Below are 19,976 nucleotides of genomic sequence, written 5' to 3'. Positions count from 1 at the left end.
AAGTTTTGAGTACTGATTTATGCACAATTCTGTCCAGACCGATGTTGAATAAGTCACATGACAGTGTATCACATTTTTTGACAGCTAGAGCATCGGAGAGATATTTCCGAACTTGTTAGAGTAGCGTGCATTGTAGTTTTGCCCGGGCTTAGTTAAATGGCGTTTTTTCGCTTGCAGCGGAATTGGATTAGTCATCGCTGTTATATAGTTTCGAGAAGTGACTTTTTGATATTCTCAGCATAGATTGCAGTTCTATCACGCTGTCTTCATTTGGTTAAGAAAAAAGCTCAAATGCATGAAAAAAGAAAGTTAAATTTTATTTTTTAGAACGTATATAAAATAAATAAAAAAGTATTAAATTGAAAATTATGAATCGTTTTCGGATACCGCCGACACCAAAGCTGTCCCACGCAAAATCCAAAAATCTGGGGATTTCTTACTCTCCAATAAAATTGATAAAATAAAATTTGTTGAATGTCCAGTTGTAGACAATACTCCTGAACGGGCTTGGGTCTTATAAAGGGGTGCCTATTTGATTAATAATGTTTTATGTTTATTTATCTATGTTTTAAAACTTTTCAACTGAAATTACCTCATAACGGTTACCAGGGTGCATTTTCAGAACTGGGATGAATTGAATAGCTGGCAAGCGGGAGTATAATTCTCCTTCGCGGGCATCACTAAGCCCTCCTTGCTCTCGATCCCATCGCGCTGCCTCAATGAAAATTCCATGGCAAATGACTCCTACTTCGGGGATTATCAAATTGCCATAAAGATCTTCATCCTGTTACCAGAAAAATAATCATAGAATTCCAGATTTAAAAAAGGGAAGACAATCTTTACCTGCTTGCCTTTCTGATGTTTTTCAAAGAATTCCTGTTGTACAAGAACACTCTCAGTGACAGAGAAATCAATTTTCAAAGAATCAATTGGTAATTGATATTTTCGTGCGTGTGTTTGAAGAACTCCTGTTAGAAAAGATTGCGGGAAATACAAACCACTTAGCCAGTATGAACGTGGTGAGCCATATTCGATCCAATTTTGCATGAAATCAATTCTTCTCTGAAAATCAGCTATGTAATTTGGTAGAGGTTTGATGGAAAGAAAACTTTTAGCAGTCCACATCTTCGGAACCATGTTATTAAGAAGTGACCAAAAAACTTCTTCCAATGATTCCGACATAACAACCAATCCTTTGATGGCTTTGTTAAGGTTAACTAAGCTATCGTGGACGATTTTCAGGAATATATTATATCGATCGGTTTCTTGAATGAGGACAGTTGTAAGTGAGGGGATTTGACCCCTATCATCCAACTAAAAATAAAACGTTTAGAAAGCTTAAGAAGTCTTCAAAAATTTAAACTTACAATTGAGAGCGTTGGATGCATATTTTCTCTAGAAATATGTGTTACCAAAACTTCTTTTATATTTTGAATTATTTCCAGACAAGTTTCATTGTCCGATGACTGGCTATCGTCACTAGCTACTTTCGGTTGTCCCAGCATGAGGGTGGATATAAAGAAATCTGTTTCCTTAGTTTGAAAAACAATATTGGCATTTTGGTTCATTCCGAAAAGTTCGGGATCTTCATCAATAGGGAAGGTCTGCACATACTCTCGATATTCTTCAAGGGTTTTTTTTCTCGGATTCCGGTAGAACGGATTACTGCTATACGTATAATTGACATCGATAATTATGGGCGAAGAAAATGTCTTTAAAATGGTCTTTAAACAACGCAGATCCCAATAGTCCGTAACTCGCCCGCCCCAAGTGATTTCTCCGTTTATATAAGCAATTGCTTCCCATGGGATATCTTCGGGCGCCATTTGTTTTCTATCGATAAAAACTTCAAGTGTCTTGATTCCACACTCACGATCGCTTTCATTGAATTCATACATAATGTTCCAACCGAGTGGACCAAATTTTCTTCTCTCCAATATGACCGAGTGAAACATACAAATGCCAAAGACCAAAGCCCTCCATCTTGGCCCGAGTACATGATGCTCGAAAAAGTCTTTCTCGAGATCAGCAAGTGCTCCTAGAACATTGGCCTTGATTCCCTTTGGTGGTTCATTTGTGAGCTTTACCGAATTCTGGAGTACACTTATCGGAAAAGATCGAGTAGGCATCGATGAGAGAAATAGACGGAAATCGGTATGGGCTTTTGTTAAGCCCAGAGTTATATTTCGAACAATATTTTCCATTTGCTGCATCCAAGATGTAGCTAAATGGCAATTTTGCAAGAAGACCCAATGGCCCGTTTTAAGACTACGATCAATGAGGTTTTCTGCAATGGGACCCTGACCTTGACCCAAGGATATTGAGTAAAATTTGTCGGTGTATTGCATTTCCTCGGAAAACTTCAAGAAACCTGCCATAGGATCTGAACCACTTGAAAGGACGAAAACCAGGGGCGTAACATTTGATGTGTCCAGATATCTAAAACAAAGTGAAGAAAGTTCGTACTTTATATGGTTTTCTAGATGAGATTTTCTTAAGATCTTAGGGAAGCAAGAGTCGAATTCATAGTGGAGAAAATTCAGCAGGAATTTAATTCACGATCGTTTTTATGTTAACTTACACATTTTTCAACTGACTTCCACCGGACACACTCACAAAATAAGACCCAATTGTAGCACGGACATATGCAGTAACACAAGATGTAAACTTCTCTTTTCGAAAAGCTTTTACCAACATTAGTTTTTGAAAGTTTGATAATTTTTCATCCCAATTATGGGTACTTTCATTTTTAGTTTTACCAAAATTAAAGACCTAAAAGTAAAACACTTTTAAAGATAATATTATCATTTAAAGGCAAATATTTTATCTTACTTCTTTAAATTCGTCAATAGTTAATATGAAATTATTTTTAACATCAGCACAAAGACCTTTGAAATCATCGAATGTATGCTCCAGAAAACAGCATAAAGCCCATTCTTGAGATGACATAAAAACATTACGTGGCTTTTGTTTCATCTCGAAAGTTCCAATAATTCCTCTAGTAAGAAAATTGAATTCTGTTGTAAGTAAACGGCCTTCCTGCAGAAATTATTGAAGACTTGACTTCTTTAATTAGAACATAGCAAAAATGTTACCTGTTTTTCAATTGCAAGTGATAAAATTAAACTGAAAATAATTTTATGATTTTCAAATAAACCACGAGAGACATTCAAAAACATGGCTTTCAATTCTTCTTCCTTAAGCTGAGCTATGCGTTCTTCGGTGTCCATTTTTGGATGGTCAACTTGAATAACATTACAGAAAACCATAGAGAAATATTTCAAACTGTATTGATACATAGGATCAATTTCGGCCAAGCTTGCAATGACAAAGTACAAGATTGCTCCACGAGACGCTAGACTCCTGTATCTTTCTCGTGTGGCAGTGATCATTTTCTCTGTTTCTTCAGTATCAATAAGTCTAGTAGCAATGATAAGAGATGTTTCCTAGACAAAGAAACATCATCTGACTTGTTTTGGATAAGATAAGGTTAAAGAGAAAATATACCTTAGCATCATTAAGGGTTTCAACTAATTCTTCATCGTCAAGAATATTGCCTTTCGAATTGAATAGAAGTTTTAAAACTTTATCTTCCAGAGCCAAAAGCTGTTGTTTATCAGTATTAATTTTTACAATAAGATCATTTCGTTGAATTTCTAGGGCTGGCAGCTCAATTGCCACAATATCTCTAAAAAGGAAAATACATATTTATTTTTTGGGGAATACCCAACTCATAAAACCTACGCTAATAGTTGATCTTCAAGTCCGGCTTCTGTAACCAGAAAATTTACCAAAGTTACATTTATACAAATTTCTGGTAAATAATGTGGATTTGATAGTTTCGTCGTCATGTAAAGTTTAAAATTATCATCATAATCAATGACAACTTCTCCCAACTTTAAATAAATACGTCCCTCCTGAATGAATGTTTCACGCTGCAGAATTGGACGCAATGCTGGATCGATGGTTTCATCAATGTCTTCCAAGAGAACGGGAAACCCTTGTCGTATAGCATTTTCTAGGATTCGTAAAAAGTTTCCATCGGTCATTTTCAAAACATACAAATTGTTTTTCTTTTCGAGGTTTCTTATCCAACGATTAGCCTGAACATTATTTTCAATACAAAATTGAGCTCGTTCATGAAAAGACACAGATTCAAAGTTAATACCTGTTCTTGAGGATCAATCATGAGTGGCCATCGAAGTGCTCTTGTAGCATAAAGACCATTCTCTACCGAAATTGTATCTCTTGGAAGTCCAGCCATTGTCCATGATCGCATTTCATATGCATCACCAAGTGTAGCCAAGAGACTGAAGTCATCACTGCTTGGAATTTCATGTTTTTGACATTCAGCAACCCAAGTTTCTGTTAGATTTCTTCGATAATCAGCTGAAAACGCTCCCAGATAGGCAACACAAGCTGACGAAATAAGCACATCACCAGGAACAGCCCAAAGCTCATTGCTCAAAACCTTTAGAAATGTTATTAAAAAATTATTTAAATATCAGTTACACATTCATTTCCATAGTCTAAAACTTACTTGCACTGTTTCTTTCCAACGAATTTCTTCATCGGCTAAAGCTGAAGTTAACCGACCAGCCCTGTTAATTCTTCCATAAGTTAGATCGACACTGTCCTGGATGACCTTAAATTCACGGCTTTTCACTTCGATTGAATCTTTGAGGGCTTGAATCTTGGCTTCTACGTCAGCTAGTTCTTGTTGTTTGGCCCGTAGAACTTTCATCACTTCGTTAAGTTCGGCTTCTGCGGATTTTTGACGTTTGATTTTAGGCTCAACAACCTTATAGATTTTTGCAAACTTATCAATTGCAATTACCCATAAACTTACGCCCTTAGCTACTCGAGAAACTTTTTCTATTTTCTAAAAAATAAAACATTAGAAGATTAGAAAAAGAAGAAGTTCATTATTAGGCAAAAACGTACCGCCGGAACAAAATCTTTGTGGTCAATATAAGCTTTCACTTTTTTAAGTGTAGCCTCTGGAATGTGTTCCTTATCGTATTCCATTAAACGTTTTAAAAAATTGACATCTGCCATAATTACCTTAGCAGAAGCCCATGTCGGTCTAAAATGTTTCAAACTCAGCAAAATGCTTAATACTTAATTTAAATCATCATTTATCACTTACTTAGCTCCGAGTAAAATGCAAACAGCTTCCATGACAAATTGTACCAATTGCGGTGGAGTAGTGAATGCCTTAATCTCATTTATATCCGCCTTACTTAAACTTTTTAAAGCATTTTCGGCTTCTTGTAAGGCAGGCATTGCTATTTCCAAATCTTTCATTGCATCATCAGCTATAGTTTGACAAAGTTCAGCTTTTTCTTTGGCTACAGTTTCATCTTTGGCAACTGATTCCTTAACAGCATCGGAATTTTTGGTATCTACTTCGAGCTTGGACAAGAGGACTTTCATTTTTGTTGATTCTTCGTCCAACTGCGGAACCATTACTTCGAGGTCTTTTTGCATTATAGCAATCTTAAAACAATTCGAAAATACACAAACTCTACTAAATCAAAAGTTAACTCTTACAATTCTATTGGTTTCAAGAATCTTATTAAGTCCGTTTGAAATACGCTTTCGCTTAGCAATAATTATATCAGTTCGACTCTTAAGGATACTCTTATAGAGCTTCAGCAATTCCAAATAGCTGCTTGGTGTTGTGTAGTAATGGCGTTTCGTTTCTTTGTAAAATTGGACAGAAGCTTCTTCAACCGACTTTGAAAAGAATACAAACAAAAAATAGGTTTTAGCAAGATCTCTGTAATCAAGACTCTTCATTTCTTACCTTATGCATAAAAACACTCGTCTTTGCCAAACTTTCTCGATCTTTTTGCTTTTCAGCAACATCTTGTAGGACACCAATAGCAACGGAGTAAAGTGCTTCAGCTGGCCAGCTAGAGAACCAATCAATAGTTGTACAATTAACCAATGACGGAAACATTCGACATCTTCGTCTAAATGCATCACCAACTGGACTCATAGAAATAACAACATGGAGATTATTCCTCACACGATTTATGAAGAACTTGTAGATGTCATCTCTAGAACAACCTTGCTGCAAAAGTTTTAAATAAAATGTTATCTGTTTAAAGTAAGCTTGTCGAAAAAAATACTTACAGCCTTATTTGAATCATTGCACGCTTCCCGTGAATCTAGGATAACTTTTTCGTATTCATCACCTTCAAAAAGATTTGGCACTTCACCGGAATTCAAAATGTTATTGATATCTTCTAGGAATTCCTCTTCGACAATTTGTGTGTCGACGATGAGGAAAACAAGCGGACAGTTCTCAACCTGAAAGATTTTCCAGTTAAAAATTGCAATTTCAGTCCAGTTTTTAACTTGGTTTACCCCAGCACTTCTATAGAGAATTCTTAGATCATCGTGAAAAGCAACAATATCGTAATTTCGTCTTAGTTCTATTTGGAAGCACTTGTATTCATTAACATGGGCTGCTAAGCGAGTTAAGGACTGTTTTCCCATTCCTGCAACTCCGACTAAAAGTCCATTGCCACGATCAGCTCTTAACAAACGTGCCAGTCTTACCGTGTGCTCTAAAGCATCCTGGAACATTATCAACTTCATATCCTTTCCAGTAGTCGAATTGAAATCATCCATAAAATCCATCAAAACACTTTCTAACTTCTCAATATCTTTTATTTCCTCGTAAATTCTTTCGGCACGATTCTGTCCAAAAATCATAAAGTCACCAAATAGTAAAACTTCACCTCCTGTAACGACTGATTTATCGAAGTGCTTTTGGCAAACTTCTGTCATGAGAGCCTTGAAAGTATTTTCATCATCGTTATTGATTAAGCGATCGGAATAAACCCGCATATTTTCGTGATAAAACAACCGTAACATTTGTAAGTCGGTGCTGTAATTTGAACTATCCGATTGAAGAATTCCCTGGACACACTTAGATAAGTCTCGCAAATTGAAAATGTAATGAGATTTATCTGGGGTTGGAAGCATTTCTTCAGCTATGCGGGAATAGACTTCGACGAGAGCATTGCATAGGGGTATTGCAAGTGGGCGGATAGCTGCACAAAACTCATTTAGAAATCTAAATAAAGATTATTAGAAAACTGAATAAATATATTAAAACAAATATGTACCCAGATAAAATTCCAGCAAATATTGTAGTAAGGATTTCATTAGTTGGTTTGGGAAGATTAAGGAGTGCAAAGTGACGAACAAGTCTGCAAAATAAAATCATTACAAGGTTTTATTTTATTTAACAATGTAAAAGAAGATTAAAAACCTTGGAGTTAGTGGATTTCGACCGCCACCTGGTGGAGCGCATCCTACACCAAGAGCAACTTCGATCACATCTTTCCAGTATAACTTCTCCCGATCGTAGAATCCCTTGCAATCCAAAAATTGTCTGAAAATCAATATGAACTATTAGAACTGAATTGAATGATGCTTGAAGCCATTTTGCGGAAGTTTTTAATATCATAAATAGATACAGATATGATTTTAGATCGAAAGCCATCTTTAATCAATTATCTGACCGATCCGGATAATACGAGGATTTATCAAATTAACTTCTCTCGTTAGTCACTTACCTTAAAAGTTCAATTGGGGGCTGACTGCCATAGGTATCAAGTTTAGGCATATTAACATCGTCTATAAATATTAACACACACTTTCCAATTGGAGCACTTAGTAAAGTTCTTCTACGTTTCTCTAACTGAGCTTCAATCATTTCTTGTGTTCGAATACTGCTTGTTTGTGCTGAAAAATTTAGCAAAACCGGAACGAAATTTCTTGTTGCTAATTTTTTTAGTGTTGCCATTGCAAGTACGGTTTTACCAACTCCTGTATCACCGGTAATCATAACAGGGAATTTTCTTAGAAACAATAACTGACAAATGTATCTAAAATTATAAAAATATGTTCGAGTCAGGCTACAAATTGCCTAAATATGAAATTACCCAAATTTAGTTGTATCTACAGTTGGAACTTGCATATCAAAATATTTATCCGAAGGATTAAAAACGAAAGGTTCGAGAATTGTTTGCCATTTTTCCCATTGATTCTGCTCTAAATTGACACGATATTCCCAGATTGAGTCCTCGGGAAGCCTGTAAAAAAGACATTTTAAGTTTTAGAATTTTAAACTTATACGATAAAATCGATTTACTCATTGATTATTTCTTCGTTTGAAAGAATTTTTCGCATTCGCACCTCAAAAACAGTTTGCGACTCTTGTTTGAAATTCGATGCAACCGACCAAAGTGTCGACCAGACAAAGAGTTTAGTCAACAAGCTTTTTGCATAGTCTAATTCCATCGATGTTATTTTCACAGTCTCTATTAGAGCAGTGAGTAATTCACAACACAGAAGGGTCTTAGAAGTGACAACTTGGTGAATTGGAAAAGTTCCATGTTTGATGCTTATTTTGATAAATTGTTCAAAATATGTTTTAAGTAAACCGTGAATAAATTCTAATTGATCAGGAGTCAATAATTTCGTTATCGTTCCATTTCTCCAGGATTGTATCAGCGGCAAGCAACCGAGTTCATCAGGATCAACATAAACCATGCCACAACGCGACACAGTTGCCGGAGAAGCTTGTGCCAAATCTTGTACTTCGAATACCATATGAACCCAAGGAGTTAACTTTATTCTTTCAGAATTGGCTAAACAAAGCATTTTGTTGTCATCCAGGACTGTGTTCATGTTTTCGATCCAAACTGCATCTACAGGGCCATCACAGACGATCCATTGGTGAATCTCATCTAAAATGCGTCAAGGTGCACATAATTGGGAATAAAAAAATAAAAAGTCTATTACCTTCGTTATTCACAGCAGTTCGAACGGCCAATCCCAGCAATCCATCTTGCCATTCCATTGTCTTCAAATTCACATAGCCATACAACTCATTCATTGACACTGACTTTGGGTTGAGTTTTTGTATAACAACTTGTCGGAATTGAGGTCCTTGAATTTCGTTTTTGAACAAATAGGTCAGGGCGTATTCTAGTGCATGTAAAACAGTTGACTTTCCACCCCCCGTTGGACCCACCAACATTACACCCCAACGTACACACATGGTCTCATAGAGTTGAATACATTTTCGAATTGTCGATGGAACTGGTTGAAGATTTTTCTCTTCCAATCCAACCACCATTCCCTGCTGCAAATCTGGGTGCGATGAATCTGGCAGCTCAACGCCAGGAAACAAATCCGAAAGAATTCCACGAAAAAGAAAAGCATCGTCAGCCAAAAACTTGGGAATATTCGAATCACGGAGAGCTGCTATTAAAGTAATGTCCTCGCGCTGATTCGGAGCCGATCTCTTCAGAGAACCAGCCATGACTAGAACACTTTTCACTGCACGCATTCCAAAATCATAATGATTTTGTTGACTCAGCTGTTCACTGCACAACTTGTACATTTGAACCATTTTGTGAGCCAAAATTTTGGGATCTTCAAAGCCTTCGGAATATAGAATAACTTCTGATATGAGTGCGTAATCGGGTACCATCATCGATATTGGACGGAATAAGGCTTTCAAGTTATCCGGAAGTTCTGTTCGTCCAGCATAACCCGGATTCATTGTTATATAAACAGAACATGATTTATTCAGCTTGATTTCTCGCCCTTCAAAAATAAACCTCTTTACATTTGCAACTTTCGCATTTCGAATTGTTATCAATTGCTGAGCAATCACTGATAGAACTTCGATATCTATTCGATTGAATTCGTCAAAGCAACACCAAGCTCCACATTGAGCTAAGCCTGAAAAGAACCGACCCATCATCTTGTAATCCAAGCCTTCTGAACAATTGAAGACCACACACTGTTTGGCAACAGCTTTGGCAAGATCTTTAGTCGTTTCGGTCTTTCCAGTTCCAGCTGGACCAGCTGGAGCACCACCTAGATCCATTTGCAAAGCACCCATCAAACACAAGTAGCATCGATCAGTCAATGGTGTTAGAACTAGTACACCCCCAGCACCAAGGTATTCATAGTAATAGGGAATTTTGGCCGAAGCCATTTGTGAAACCATAGTTTCTTTGATATCGTCCCAGTAGAATCGAAGCATCTTGAGCCAATTAAAATCCGTTCTGTAAAATTTCAAATTGAAACACTTGTCTTCTAAAGTTAACAGAAGAAACTTACGATTTTACAACATTTTTCTCCAATAAGTTAGTGACTGAATCTCTAGCATGAACATCCACTGTAATCAGGGCGCAAAGAACTTTTCTCAAAAGGTTTGAAATCTCTTTGCGCGTTATTGCCGCTAGGGCTGATAAATTGTCAAAGCATTTCATTTCAAATTTTTTCAACGTTTTGAGGATATTATCGTTCGTTTGGTCAGCCTTATCATAAATAGAGTGAATTTCAGCAGCCCATTGTTGTTGAGACACCGTAAGAACTACTTGATTTGGGTGATCTTCAAGGAGGTATAAAATAATTGTATGTAAGTTTTTAAATCTTATATTTTCTATTATACCTTCAAACCATTTATAACGTTCCTTAGTAGGATAACAATGATATCCAAATTTCATGTAACGTTTAACTGCCAGAAACATGGCTTCTTCTACTTTACTTAGCCATTCTTCCACAGCTCCACGGGCCTTGAGTCCTTTTCCAAATAGCAACTTTTCTCCCTCAGGTGAGAGCATTGCGATAATATCATTTGTAGCCACCATTTTACCCCCCTCCCCACTCTCCTTCTGACCAAATTCCAGTTTTGAAATTGCATCGAAGCATTTTCTTAAATGTGGTTGAACAGCTTGAGGAACTCTTGTTTGAGCGAGTATTTCAAGAAGTTCATCATTTGATAGAAAATAAAATCTTAATTCACAAAATATTATTAGATCTCAAAAATTAAATGTATACATTTTGGATTTACCTCGGAAATACCACCCTCTTTACCTCCAAATAAGCTTCAAGACCTCTTGTTATACTATCCAGCATTTTATTGTGTTCTTTAAGAGTATTATATGTATCAACATTTGTCATTACAGGAAGAGCTAGAGAAATTTTAAGGGAATTTCTCATAATTTCCTTGAAGCTCCGATCTACGATGGCGAACATTTTCGCCTCGTTTGGTAATTGCCTTTGAATGTCAGGCGATGAAAATATAGCTTCTAGATACATCCATGATGTTTGACAATTACTCCATTCCTCTATAATTGTACACTTATTTGTATTTTAAGTTAAATATTATTATTTTGTAAATTTATACCCATTGTTTCGCCAAATTGTTCCATCATTGAAATCCATTCGTCAACCTTTGCCTTGATGGGACCAACATATTTTGATGCAGCAATTGTGTTGATATTAACATTGGAATCATCCAGAATCACTTGCAACTCATCAGTTCCCATCAAAATAAAAACATCTTTCGAATCTCGATGAGGAAATATCATAAGTTCAGTCTCTTTCCAAATATTCTCAATACTCCTCAACATATTTTCCAACTGAGCTTCACCAGTTGCTTGTGATGAAATATCCATAAGCTGATTTGAGATCTCTTCATCGAAAGCATGGACTGATTCGAAGCTCGAAATGTGGATATTCTCTTCGTTGTATATTTTCATTCCCAGTATACCTTCTATGTCAGTATAATGGCGCTAAAAAAAGAGAAAAATATAATTCACTAGATCAACTTCCTTCAAAGTTTTTAAGTTGTACCGCTTTAAGATTGGGATTCCTAAGATAGCCCAGAACTGGGAGTTTTTCTCTAAATAACTCAGCACTAGCCTTCAAAGTTGGCACCAACTCGTTGGGAGGTAAATATTTTTCAAATTGAATGCAACTTTTCAATATTTTTGCATTCAAATTGCTCATCGCCTCAACGTTTAGATGTTGGTAGCCTAGCTTCTTCCACAGTTCTAAGGAGCTCTCCCATTCTTCAATGCTGTTCCAGAGATTTTGGCGCATACGAATTTCTTGAAATGCACGTTCCAATTCATCGTAACGTGTAACATCAATCTTAAAATATCAGTATTTTTAAAAAAGCTACTAACATAGTAAAACATGTTTTAATATTACTTTAAAATCTTTTTGATATGTTCGATATTCCTGTGCTTTTTCTTGGCACTCATTAAGACGTTCTAAGAGGGCACCCAGTTGGAGTTTAGTTTCGTCGGCATCAGATTTTTTCTGTAACGATAAATGATATTAGAAATGTCCAAACTTAAAAGAATTTTTTTTATTTCAGTTCAGTAAGATTAAAATTTCATTGTTGTCCGTTAATTCAATTTAGGGGGTTTTGCACTTAAACAAACTTTGCTTAAGCGAATACAACTTATGTTTGCGGTAGCCCGCATAAGTGAAAAAGTTTAATAAAATACAAAATAGAAACATTTTATAACTTAAATTTTAGTTTTGTTAAAACGTTTCTATATTAAAAAAAAAAATGTATTTTAAAATCGCATTTTTTTCCTTACATCTAAAAATTTAAATTCTTGAGCCTCTGCAGCTACATCTCGAATTTCTTCGAATATCAATTTTATATCTTCATGAAGAATTGCATTTAATTGTTGAATAAATATATCTCTTTCACCACGTTTTTCCTGCAGTGTCTCTTTGCAAGTTATAACCAGGTCCTCAGTATCTGAATTAAAAGAAAAGTTTTTAGTGGGTTCCTTAAAAAGATTTGCAGTTTTTGTTGTGTGTTCCATTCAGAAGTAAATTAGTTTAAATTTGATCTAATGATTTTGACACTATTGAGGTGAATAGGTGAAACGTTTGGCGTTTTCACCATTTTCAGAAGTGATGAAAAATATTAAGAGTTTATTTAAAATTCTTAAGTAAATTCCCATATTTTAAAATAAGACTGTTTTAACAAAAGTCTTTACGAGAAAAATTAAATTATTAAAAAACAACTTGTGAAACTTTACTATCGTATCAAACTGCTAGACTATCAATTCTGTCTGAATTAAATCAGAAAAGTTTAGTTATAAAGTTGCCTCTTCCATAATTTCGTTTTTCAAAAGTGTGTTAAATAGATTTCAAACAGCAATAAGTAAATTGAATGGCAACTGACCAAAGAGTGACAGGTTGTTACCTTTTTGGGAACATTTATTTACATTTATTTTACTAATTTTTTAAAAAATACTTACCCATATATTTCTCCTTCTCCTCATGATCAATTAATATGTTAAAGTCTTTTATAAGAATAAAACAGTCATGAGCATAGTCAACTTCTGTAAAAAGAACCTCAAGATCAGCTTCAACATTTGTCAAATATCTTAAATGTGCAACAAGTTCAATAGTTGTGCTTGGAGCTGATGTTAATTTAGCAATAAATTCTTCAGCTTTTGCTCTAATTCTGTCCACTTCTGAGATCGCAAGTCTACAAAAAATCATTAGGTTAGTTTTTGATTTGAAATAAAAGATATGAGTAATGTTCTAACTTTGGCAAATATATTTCTAGAACATTAAGAAGTCTAAGGCACTCTGGTGTAATGGTGTCTTTAAAGCTGTTTTGTGTAAGTTTTAGCAAACCAAGATTCACATGAGGAAGCATACCATCTATTGAATGCATATTTTTATGATAACGTTCACAATATGCTCGTAAGACTTCAAGATCTATAGAATAATTTAAAATAAACAAATAAAGGACCTTCTTTACAAATTTAAAGTTAAATATTTTGATTTACTTCTTTCATTTCTTATAATACTGGCATCTGTCTTAACATCAGCTTCATAATTTAGGCGAATTTGTTCAAAACGCTCGGCGTAGAGTGTGGCTTTCTGATATCCACTACGAATAATTGAAAATAAGAGTTTTCGATTTTCTAGAAATGATTCATCTGTTCGAAACAGAAAACCCACTTCTGGAGCTTCTTCAGCTAACCGATCTTCTTGTCTTCCCATTATTGATGGCCTAACAAAAATAAAATCAAATCAAATGTTGTTATTTAAAAAAAAGTTTTTAAGGTTTTGAGTTTTGTATTATACTCGGTAAAAATTATATATTTTTTATCTTCGGTAAAGCTCTTGATCTCCATGACACAATCCATAATTAAATTCATCAGCTGATACAATAGTGCCTTCGTGCAATCTCTAAAAAAAAACGAAAAAGTAAAAGATCATTGTTTAAAAAAAAAATATATAATATGCGTACTCTGAAGGTTCAATATCCACACTTTCAGGTTTAAGCAAAAGTTCCACAAGAAAGAAAGGATTCTTTAAAAAAATAAGATTAGAAGAAATAGTTTCTTGAATTTAGGATTTTGGAACTTAAAACGAACCTGTGGCTTATCACTTGGTCGTCGAGGTTCAATTTCAACTCCAAATCCCAGATCATCTTTTAAATCTTCTTCACTGGGACCTAAATCATCGTGAATTTTGAAAACATTCATAAGAGTTTCAAAACTATTTCGAGTTATGGTATAAAGCAAAAAGATAACTACTCTATCACAATAGTTCAAGAAGCTGTAAGAGAATTTTAAACAAATGACATTCAAACATTGATGTAAAATGTTTTTTTTTTTTAAACTTACTTGCAGATAAGCTTACAAAAATTTCTCTTCCTAGTCCGATCCATGAAACTCATTGCCTCACGCATTTTTTTCACTGATGAGTAAAAATCAATTTCATCAGTAGGAAGAAATCCTTTGGCTATAATTGCTTCGTGACATGCTTCATCTTTTAAATTTAATATTTAATATTTTATTAATATAAGTTATAAGAATATTGCACATATTTTGGTTTTGTTAAAAATGCTTACAAATATAGTTTCGTGCGTTATCACGAAATTCCTTGAGACTAAGTTTTATTTCTTCATAAACTTTCATGTGAGTTTCCATAAAGTAAAATGGGTGCCATTCTTCAATAACTGAAAATACAAATACATATTTATTAAAACTCAGAATTTTAATAATAAATAATTTTGTTTAGATAGTTTCAAGTCTTTTTAAAAGAACGTACTTAAGGGATTTGAAATTAAAACAGATACATTTGTCACTTGACAGCAAAAAAAAACATTTAAAGGGTTTTCTAACAAGAGGTTACATTTTAAATAGCCTCCTATTTGTGCCAGAAATTAGTCTCAAGCTGTAATTTTTTGGCATTTGAGAAATTGAACAGTAACCAAAAGCAATCACTAATTTTGCAAGACAATTTTCTTTTCTAGAAGAGATGACAGTTGATCAAAATTAGACACACTTTTAGATTTTTTTTAGTTGGGGCCACATGATATGGTTGTTCATCAGTATGGCGTCAATTTTTTGCTGATATCGTACATATATTTTCTATTATAGTACTTTTTCCTTGTTTTGAAAACCCTATGATAAAAAAGAGAATATTTAAGAATGTTAGATCAATCTTCATTAATAAAGAAACCTCGTTTTTCAAAAAGGAAAGGTAAATCGTTACCTAGTTTTAGGAGATAATGTATTCAAATCTCAGAATATGGACATGGAGTATTTACTTAGTTAGCCTTAGAACCTTGTATTCCAAAGTTAACAAAGAGAACAAGTCGCGACCTTAGAACAATAATGTTCTAACTGCACTCAAGTCACTTTTGCGAAAACAGAGATTGAATTTTTGTTTGCCTATAACTTTTATATTTTTGTTTGGAACTATGCGAGTTTTTGAAAACACAATTTTTTACTAAGTTATGTTGATCTGAATTTAAAAATCTACAACATAATTCATAATTTAAGAATAAAATACCTTGTTACTCGATGCTAAGGCATTTAAGTATAGAACAATAAGGTTTTAATTACCTGATAGAACTAAGTGTAATTATACAAAAATTAATTGTTCAGATAGAACCCTGTTAGCTAAAAGAAATATGTACAATTTTTTCCAAAAGAAACTGCGAATTCGAAGTCATCTCAATAAAGTTTTCGAATATGAGAACATTTTAAATGAGCGTTTTATTAAAAACAGTACACTTATTGACTTACTAATTATTTATAAAAAAAAAAACTACCTTCACTTAGTAAAATGTATGAATATTTGGAACACAAATTTGGAAAATCACACAGCACAAACTTATAAAACCGAATTTTATAAAGACTTAATTGAAAATGCATTTCTGATCAAATTCAAATTCATCACAAAATTCATAGCCTACATAGTTTTAAGTGCGGAAAACGTTGAAATATTTAAGGCAACAAAGTTCCATCTGCATCTTGTTGTGTAACAAAGTTTTATCTGCATTTTTTTAAGTATACTTTGTTCTATTCACCACATAGAACTTGTGAACTTAGTTGTTTTATAAATTAAGGTACTTAGAACTGTGTTTCCTTAATTTGTATTGTCTATATAGGAAACTAAAAGATATAGACAAATATGGATGAAAGGAATCGAAAGAGCATGGCTTCTCCAATAGCTACAAAATATAGAAATAAAAATCAATTTCAACAATTTTCGATTTTTTTTAAAAACATGTCAGATCCGTCAGAAAAATATTGACCCACATTTTTGCGGAAATATATTGATTTTTGTGACAACGAAACATCATTGGGGAGGTTCAGACAACACTAGGGACTTCATTCAACTGAACATTCTTTGAACCTGAATTTTGAGCAAGGCAACTAGTTAGTTTTTCAAGTGTCATAAACTTCAAACTCAAAAATGTATTTCACTAACCTCTACATTCAGTTGGTCATGCAAAAACTACCCAAAACATAATTGTCTACAAATCACTTCTTAGGCTAACAATAACTCCATCTCAACCTGTGTTTTGTTATTTAAAAAAAAATATTACTTATTCCTATTTCCAATTTGACAAGGAACCCTTTCCCATAAAACATCAAACTGAATTGTGGAGAAAAAATAAATTAGAGCAATAAAGTTGCTTTAGTTGAATGAAAAATTATAAAAAATTATGAAAAATTATAAAAATTTAACATACATAAGTGAAATTGACTTAAGAGTTAGAAAGGTTTTTCTTGAATAACTTTCCAATAAATCTGCCTTATTTAAAAGGCAATTTTTTGGCAGCCGGCCAATCAGATGCTAAAAAATTGCCTCAATTTTAAGTCCCTTATGTCGTCTGAACCTGCCCAATAATGAAAGGATTTCAAAATCATTTGGACTCAAAATAACCATAAATTTCTCTTCAATTTGAAATGTGTGGATTGAAGGGGTGAGGCAAGTTTCTCATATCTGCTTAGCCAAATTTATTTAAAAGTTGATTGGAAAGTTAGACAAGAAAAATCGACCCCACTTGAAAAGTCAAGTGTACTTTTGTCAAAATATCAACTGTTCACATTTTCTATTTAGCTTAAAGCTGAATTTTTTTGATTCGTGATGTATTAATTTGTTGTGTTATTTTATTTCAACTTTTATATAAAAAAATATTCCTTGACAAATTTGAAAAAGCTTTTTTGTACTTAATATAATGTTTTGGTTTTTCTCTGTGCGGGCAACTAAAGGTAAAGGTTTGTGGAGTAAAATTTGAAGTTTAACATTAATGTTATTGTAAAAACTAACAAGTTTCCTTGTTGTGCATTTACGTACAAAGAATACAAATTTGACTGCAAATGAAGACCCTTATGTTATCTATGAACCTTATCATTTTTCACAAGACAAAATTATTACCTTCGACGTTAATGAAGTTTAAAGTTTGCAATTCATAAAAATCCGATTGCAATTGAAGAGCTGCCGATGCTAGATGTGGAATAGCATAGAATAAGTTCTCACTCAAATAGGTGTAGGCTTCATAGAATTTCCTCCATTTAAGTGCCTTTTCCCAGGCCTTAAACCCTTTCCACATTCTAAATTTTGCAAAACACTTAATCTTTACAATAGTCATGAACATTTTATATTCTTTTTGCCATTGATTTAATTCGGTAAAATAGTTTTCAGCTTTACTCCAAAGTGTAACTCCATGTCTGCTCATTGTGTAGTATTGGCTTCTATTGGTTATATCCTTAAATTCTACCTCCCTTTGAAAAAATATGATGATTATTTATCACATTCCATCTTTTTTTAGTAAGAAATTCTTACGCTAAACTATATGGAGTAAAATATTCACTGTTTTTTGGAACCGTATAGGTTAGGTATATGAATTCGTCTCCTTTGAATTTTTTAATTTTGTTGTCAATGATCGGGTTCAAATCAGTCATATACATATACAAATCGTGAGCATCTGTTTCCTTCTTGGGCTAAATTGTTTTAAAAAAAGTATTAAAAGTAATGTGTATTTAAAAGTTGATTTCATGTTACAATTTGTGATTTATCTTCTCTCCACGAATCTTGAAGTTTTTGTTTGGATGTGCTTAACATTGAAACAGAAGACTTCCGTCTGAAAGCAACAGACTTTTTTCTTGCATCATTAAACACCATGTCTTTCATTTTATTTTTTAAGCTATCGGAACTGTATTTACTCGTACTAAATTCGCTAGAACTTAAAGAATTGGTTCTTCTCATGGCTTTTATTGTTTATATTTATTGTTTTTTAAACTATCAGTTGTAGATTTTTTGTCAAATTAAAAATTTATTTCTGAAGCTAGTAATGAATTTTTGTTATGACAATTCTAAATAGTTTTTCGATGGTGACGTAAGGTTGTTTATTAGCAACTCTTTTATTATTTACTTGTTTCTAGGGCACAAAGGAAAAGATAGGATATTCCAAGTTGCTGGTTGCTATCCTATTACCCCGAGAAAATGATATGGTATTTTATCGAAACCAAAGAACAAGTGCTCATGATATAAAAATAGTAATCAATCAATCTCATATGAAAGATCTTATAATTATTTTTTTTTATCTGATATACAATTTGCCTACATATATTTCCTTCCTCTACACCTGCGAAAAAAAGATTGACGGAAGTAATCATTTAAATAAAATGATTTGTTCGCGCTTTCGACCATTATTCACGCATGTTTACCATCTTCATGGATTTTAAAATATAGTTAACATGTTAAGAAGGAAAACATAAACATGATACACACGATTCAATGATGTGTTTCAATTTTTAGCGGATTTATGGTGTGAACGTTTTTAAGAAATTATTGACAGGAAGATAAATGATGATAACATTTTTACTGTGATGTGTATGCCTGTGAAAATACCGTATCTAATTTAAAACATCATTTCATATATTTTGAAGCGCACTTTGAAGGTCTTAAAAGGATTCGCTTTTACTTTTGATTGTTCTATTTGGCAAAAATTCGATATTAGGTAGATAAAATTTGTCTTTGTGTTTATTTTGACTTTTTTCCTTTATTAAATATATTAAAACACTAGAAAATTACTCAAAAACCTTTAAAGTTTGAGTTTATTTTGTTGCTAGCAGAAATGCCGATCCATAGCTTATTGAAAACTATTTCATCCAAATGTATTTCGTCGAGTTGCACGCACTGTTCAAAACTGAGTTTCGTGTTCCGCGCCATACGCTGCAGTAAACTTGATTGTCGACGAATATTTTCTTTTAGGTTCGTTAGAGTTCGGGGATTGTTGCTGCAAACTCTGTTCTTGAGGTAGCGCCACAAAAAAATCCATTAGGGTTAAGTCGAGGTCCTTGGTAGCCGTGTGATGTCCCCAAAGCGACTGATAAGTTTTTGAGGGAAAGCTTCCCCAAGCAAATTCATCGAATCTCTAGCCATGTGCGAAGTCTTACCATGCTGTTGGAACCACATGTGTGATGAAAACGATGAGTTTCAGGTTCGGTAAAAAAGAAATCTGTTATCTTTCGTCGGTTGTTTTCACTATTGACATTTTCGAAAAAAAAATGAGCCAATAACATGACCCAATGCAATTGGTTTTGGTGTTTGAGTCGAGGTTATGGTTTTTGGAGCCCAGGAACTGGAGTTATGTTTTTTAATGTGTGCGTTCAATAGTTCAATAGTACGAAAACGTTCCAAAATTTGTGTGTGAAACAAAGTCACTTTGTTTGAGTTATTGAACGATTTGAATTTTGAAAAGATGGAACATTTATTCCTTTTTTAAACTTTTATGAATAATCGTTTCCAATATCGCCCTTTTCTGTATCGAAGTCGTGGATTTTCACGTAAACCACAAA

At 33.7% G+C, this 19,976-nt stretch overlaps 1 protein-coding gene across 1 annotated transcript; it reads right to left on the bottom strand.

Moving 5' to 3' along the window:
* Positions 1-292: 292 nt before the first annotated feature.
* LOC129947806 (dynein axonemal heavy chain 6) lies at positions 293-18,426 on the bottom strand. Its single transcript, XM_056058507.1, has 41 exons — positions 18,178-18,426; positions 17,959-18,116; positions 17,551-17,897; positions 14,726-14,833; positions 14,499-14,643; positions 14,247-14,430; positions 14,120-14,181; positions 13,954-14,058; positions 13,653-13,879; positions 13,407-13,581; positions 13,113-13,345; positions 12,438-12,604; positions 12,040-12,150; positions 11,680-11,979; positions 11,231-11,618; positions 10,895-11,171; positions 10,493-10,836; positions 10,159-10,432; positions 8,827-10,103; positions 8,174-8,771; positions 7,965-8,114; positions 7,596-7,907; positions 7,289-7,411; positions 7,143-7,226; positions 6,376-7,090; positions 6,142-6,318; positions 5,810-6,079; positions 5,554-5,739; positions 5,150-5,499; positions 4,945-5,086; positions 4,541-4,882; positions 4,169-4,471; positions 3,745-4,103; positions 3,508-3,688; positions 3,096-3,446; positions 2,833-3,039; positions 2,582-2,772; positions 1,368-2,439; positions 844-1,314; positions 593-784; positions 293-528 (listed from the first exon to the last, which is right to left on the bottom strand). The coding sequence occupies exons 1-41, from the start codon at positions 18,379-18,381 to the stop codon at positions 367-369; spliced, it is 12,024 nt and encodes a 4,007-aa protein (XP_055914482.1). The 5' UTR covers positions 18,382-18,426; the 3' UTR covers positions 293-366.
* Positions 18,427-19,976: the final 1,550 nt, after the last annotated feature.

This window comes from Eupeodes corollae, chromosome 2 (assembly GCF_945859685.1).
Source record: "Eupeodes corollae chromosome 2, idEupCoro1.1, whole genome shotgun sequence".
Taxonomy (NCBI): domain Eukaryota; kingdom Metazoa; phylum Arthropoda; class Insecta; order Diptera; family Syrphidae; genus Eupeodes; species Eupeodes corollae.
This window is presented reverse-complemented; position numbering and strand designations above follow the sequence as displayed.

Bases quoted from the DNA above. Each gene is read 5' to 3' on its own strand.
- LOC129947806 (XM_056058507.1), bottom strand. From the start codon at position 18,381: ATGAGAAGAACCAATTCTTTAAGTTCTAGCGAATTTAGTACGAGTAAA. The intron at 12,151-12,437 runs GTAAGGAAAAAA...TTATCGTTACAG, and splicing joins AAGAATTTAAATTTTTAGAT to AAAAAATCTGATGCCGACGA. The intron at 3,447-3,507 runs GTATATTTTCTC...TTCTTTGTCTAG, and splicing joins AAACCCTTAATGATGCTAAG to GAAACATCTCTTATCATTGC.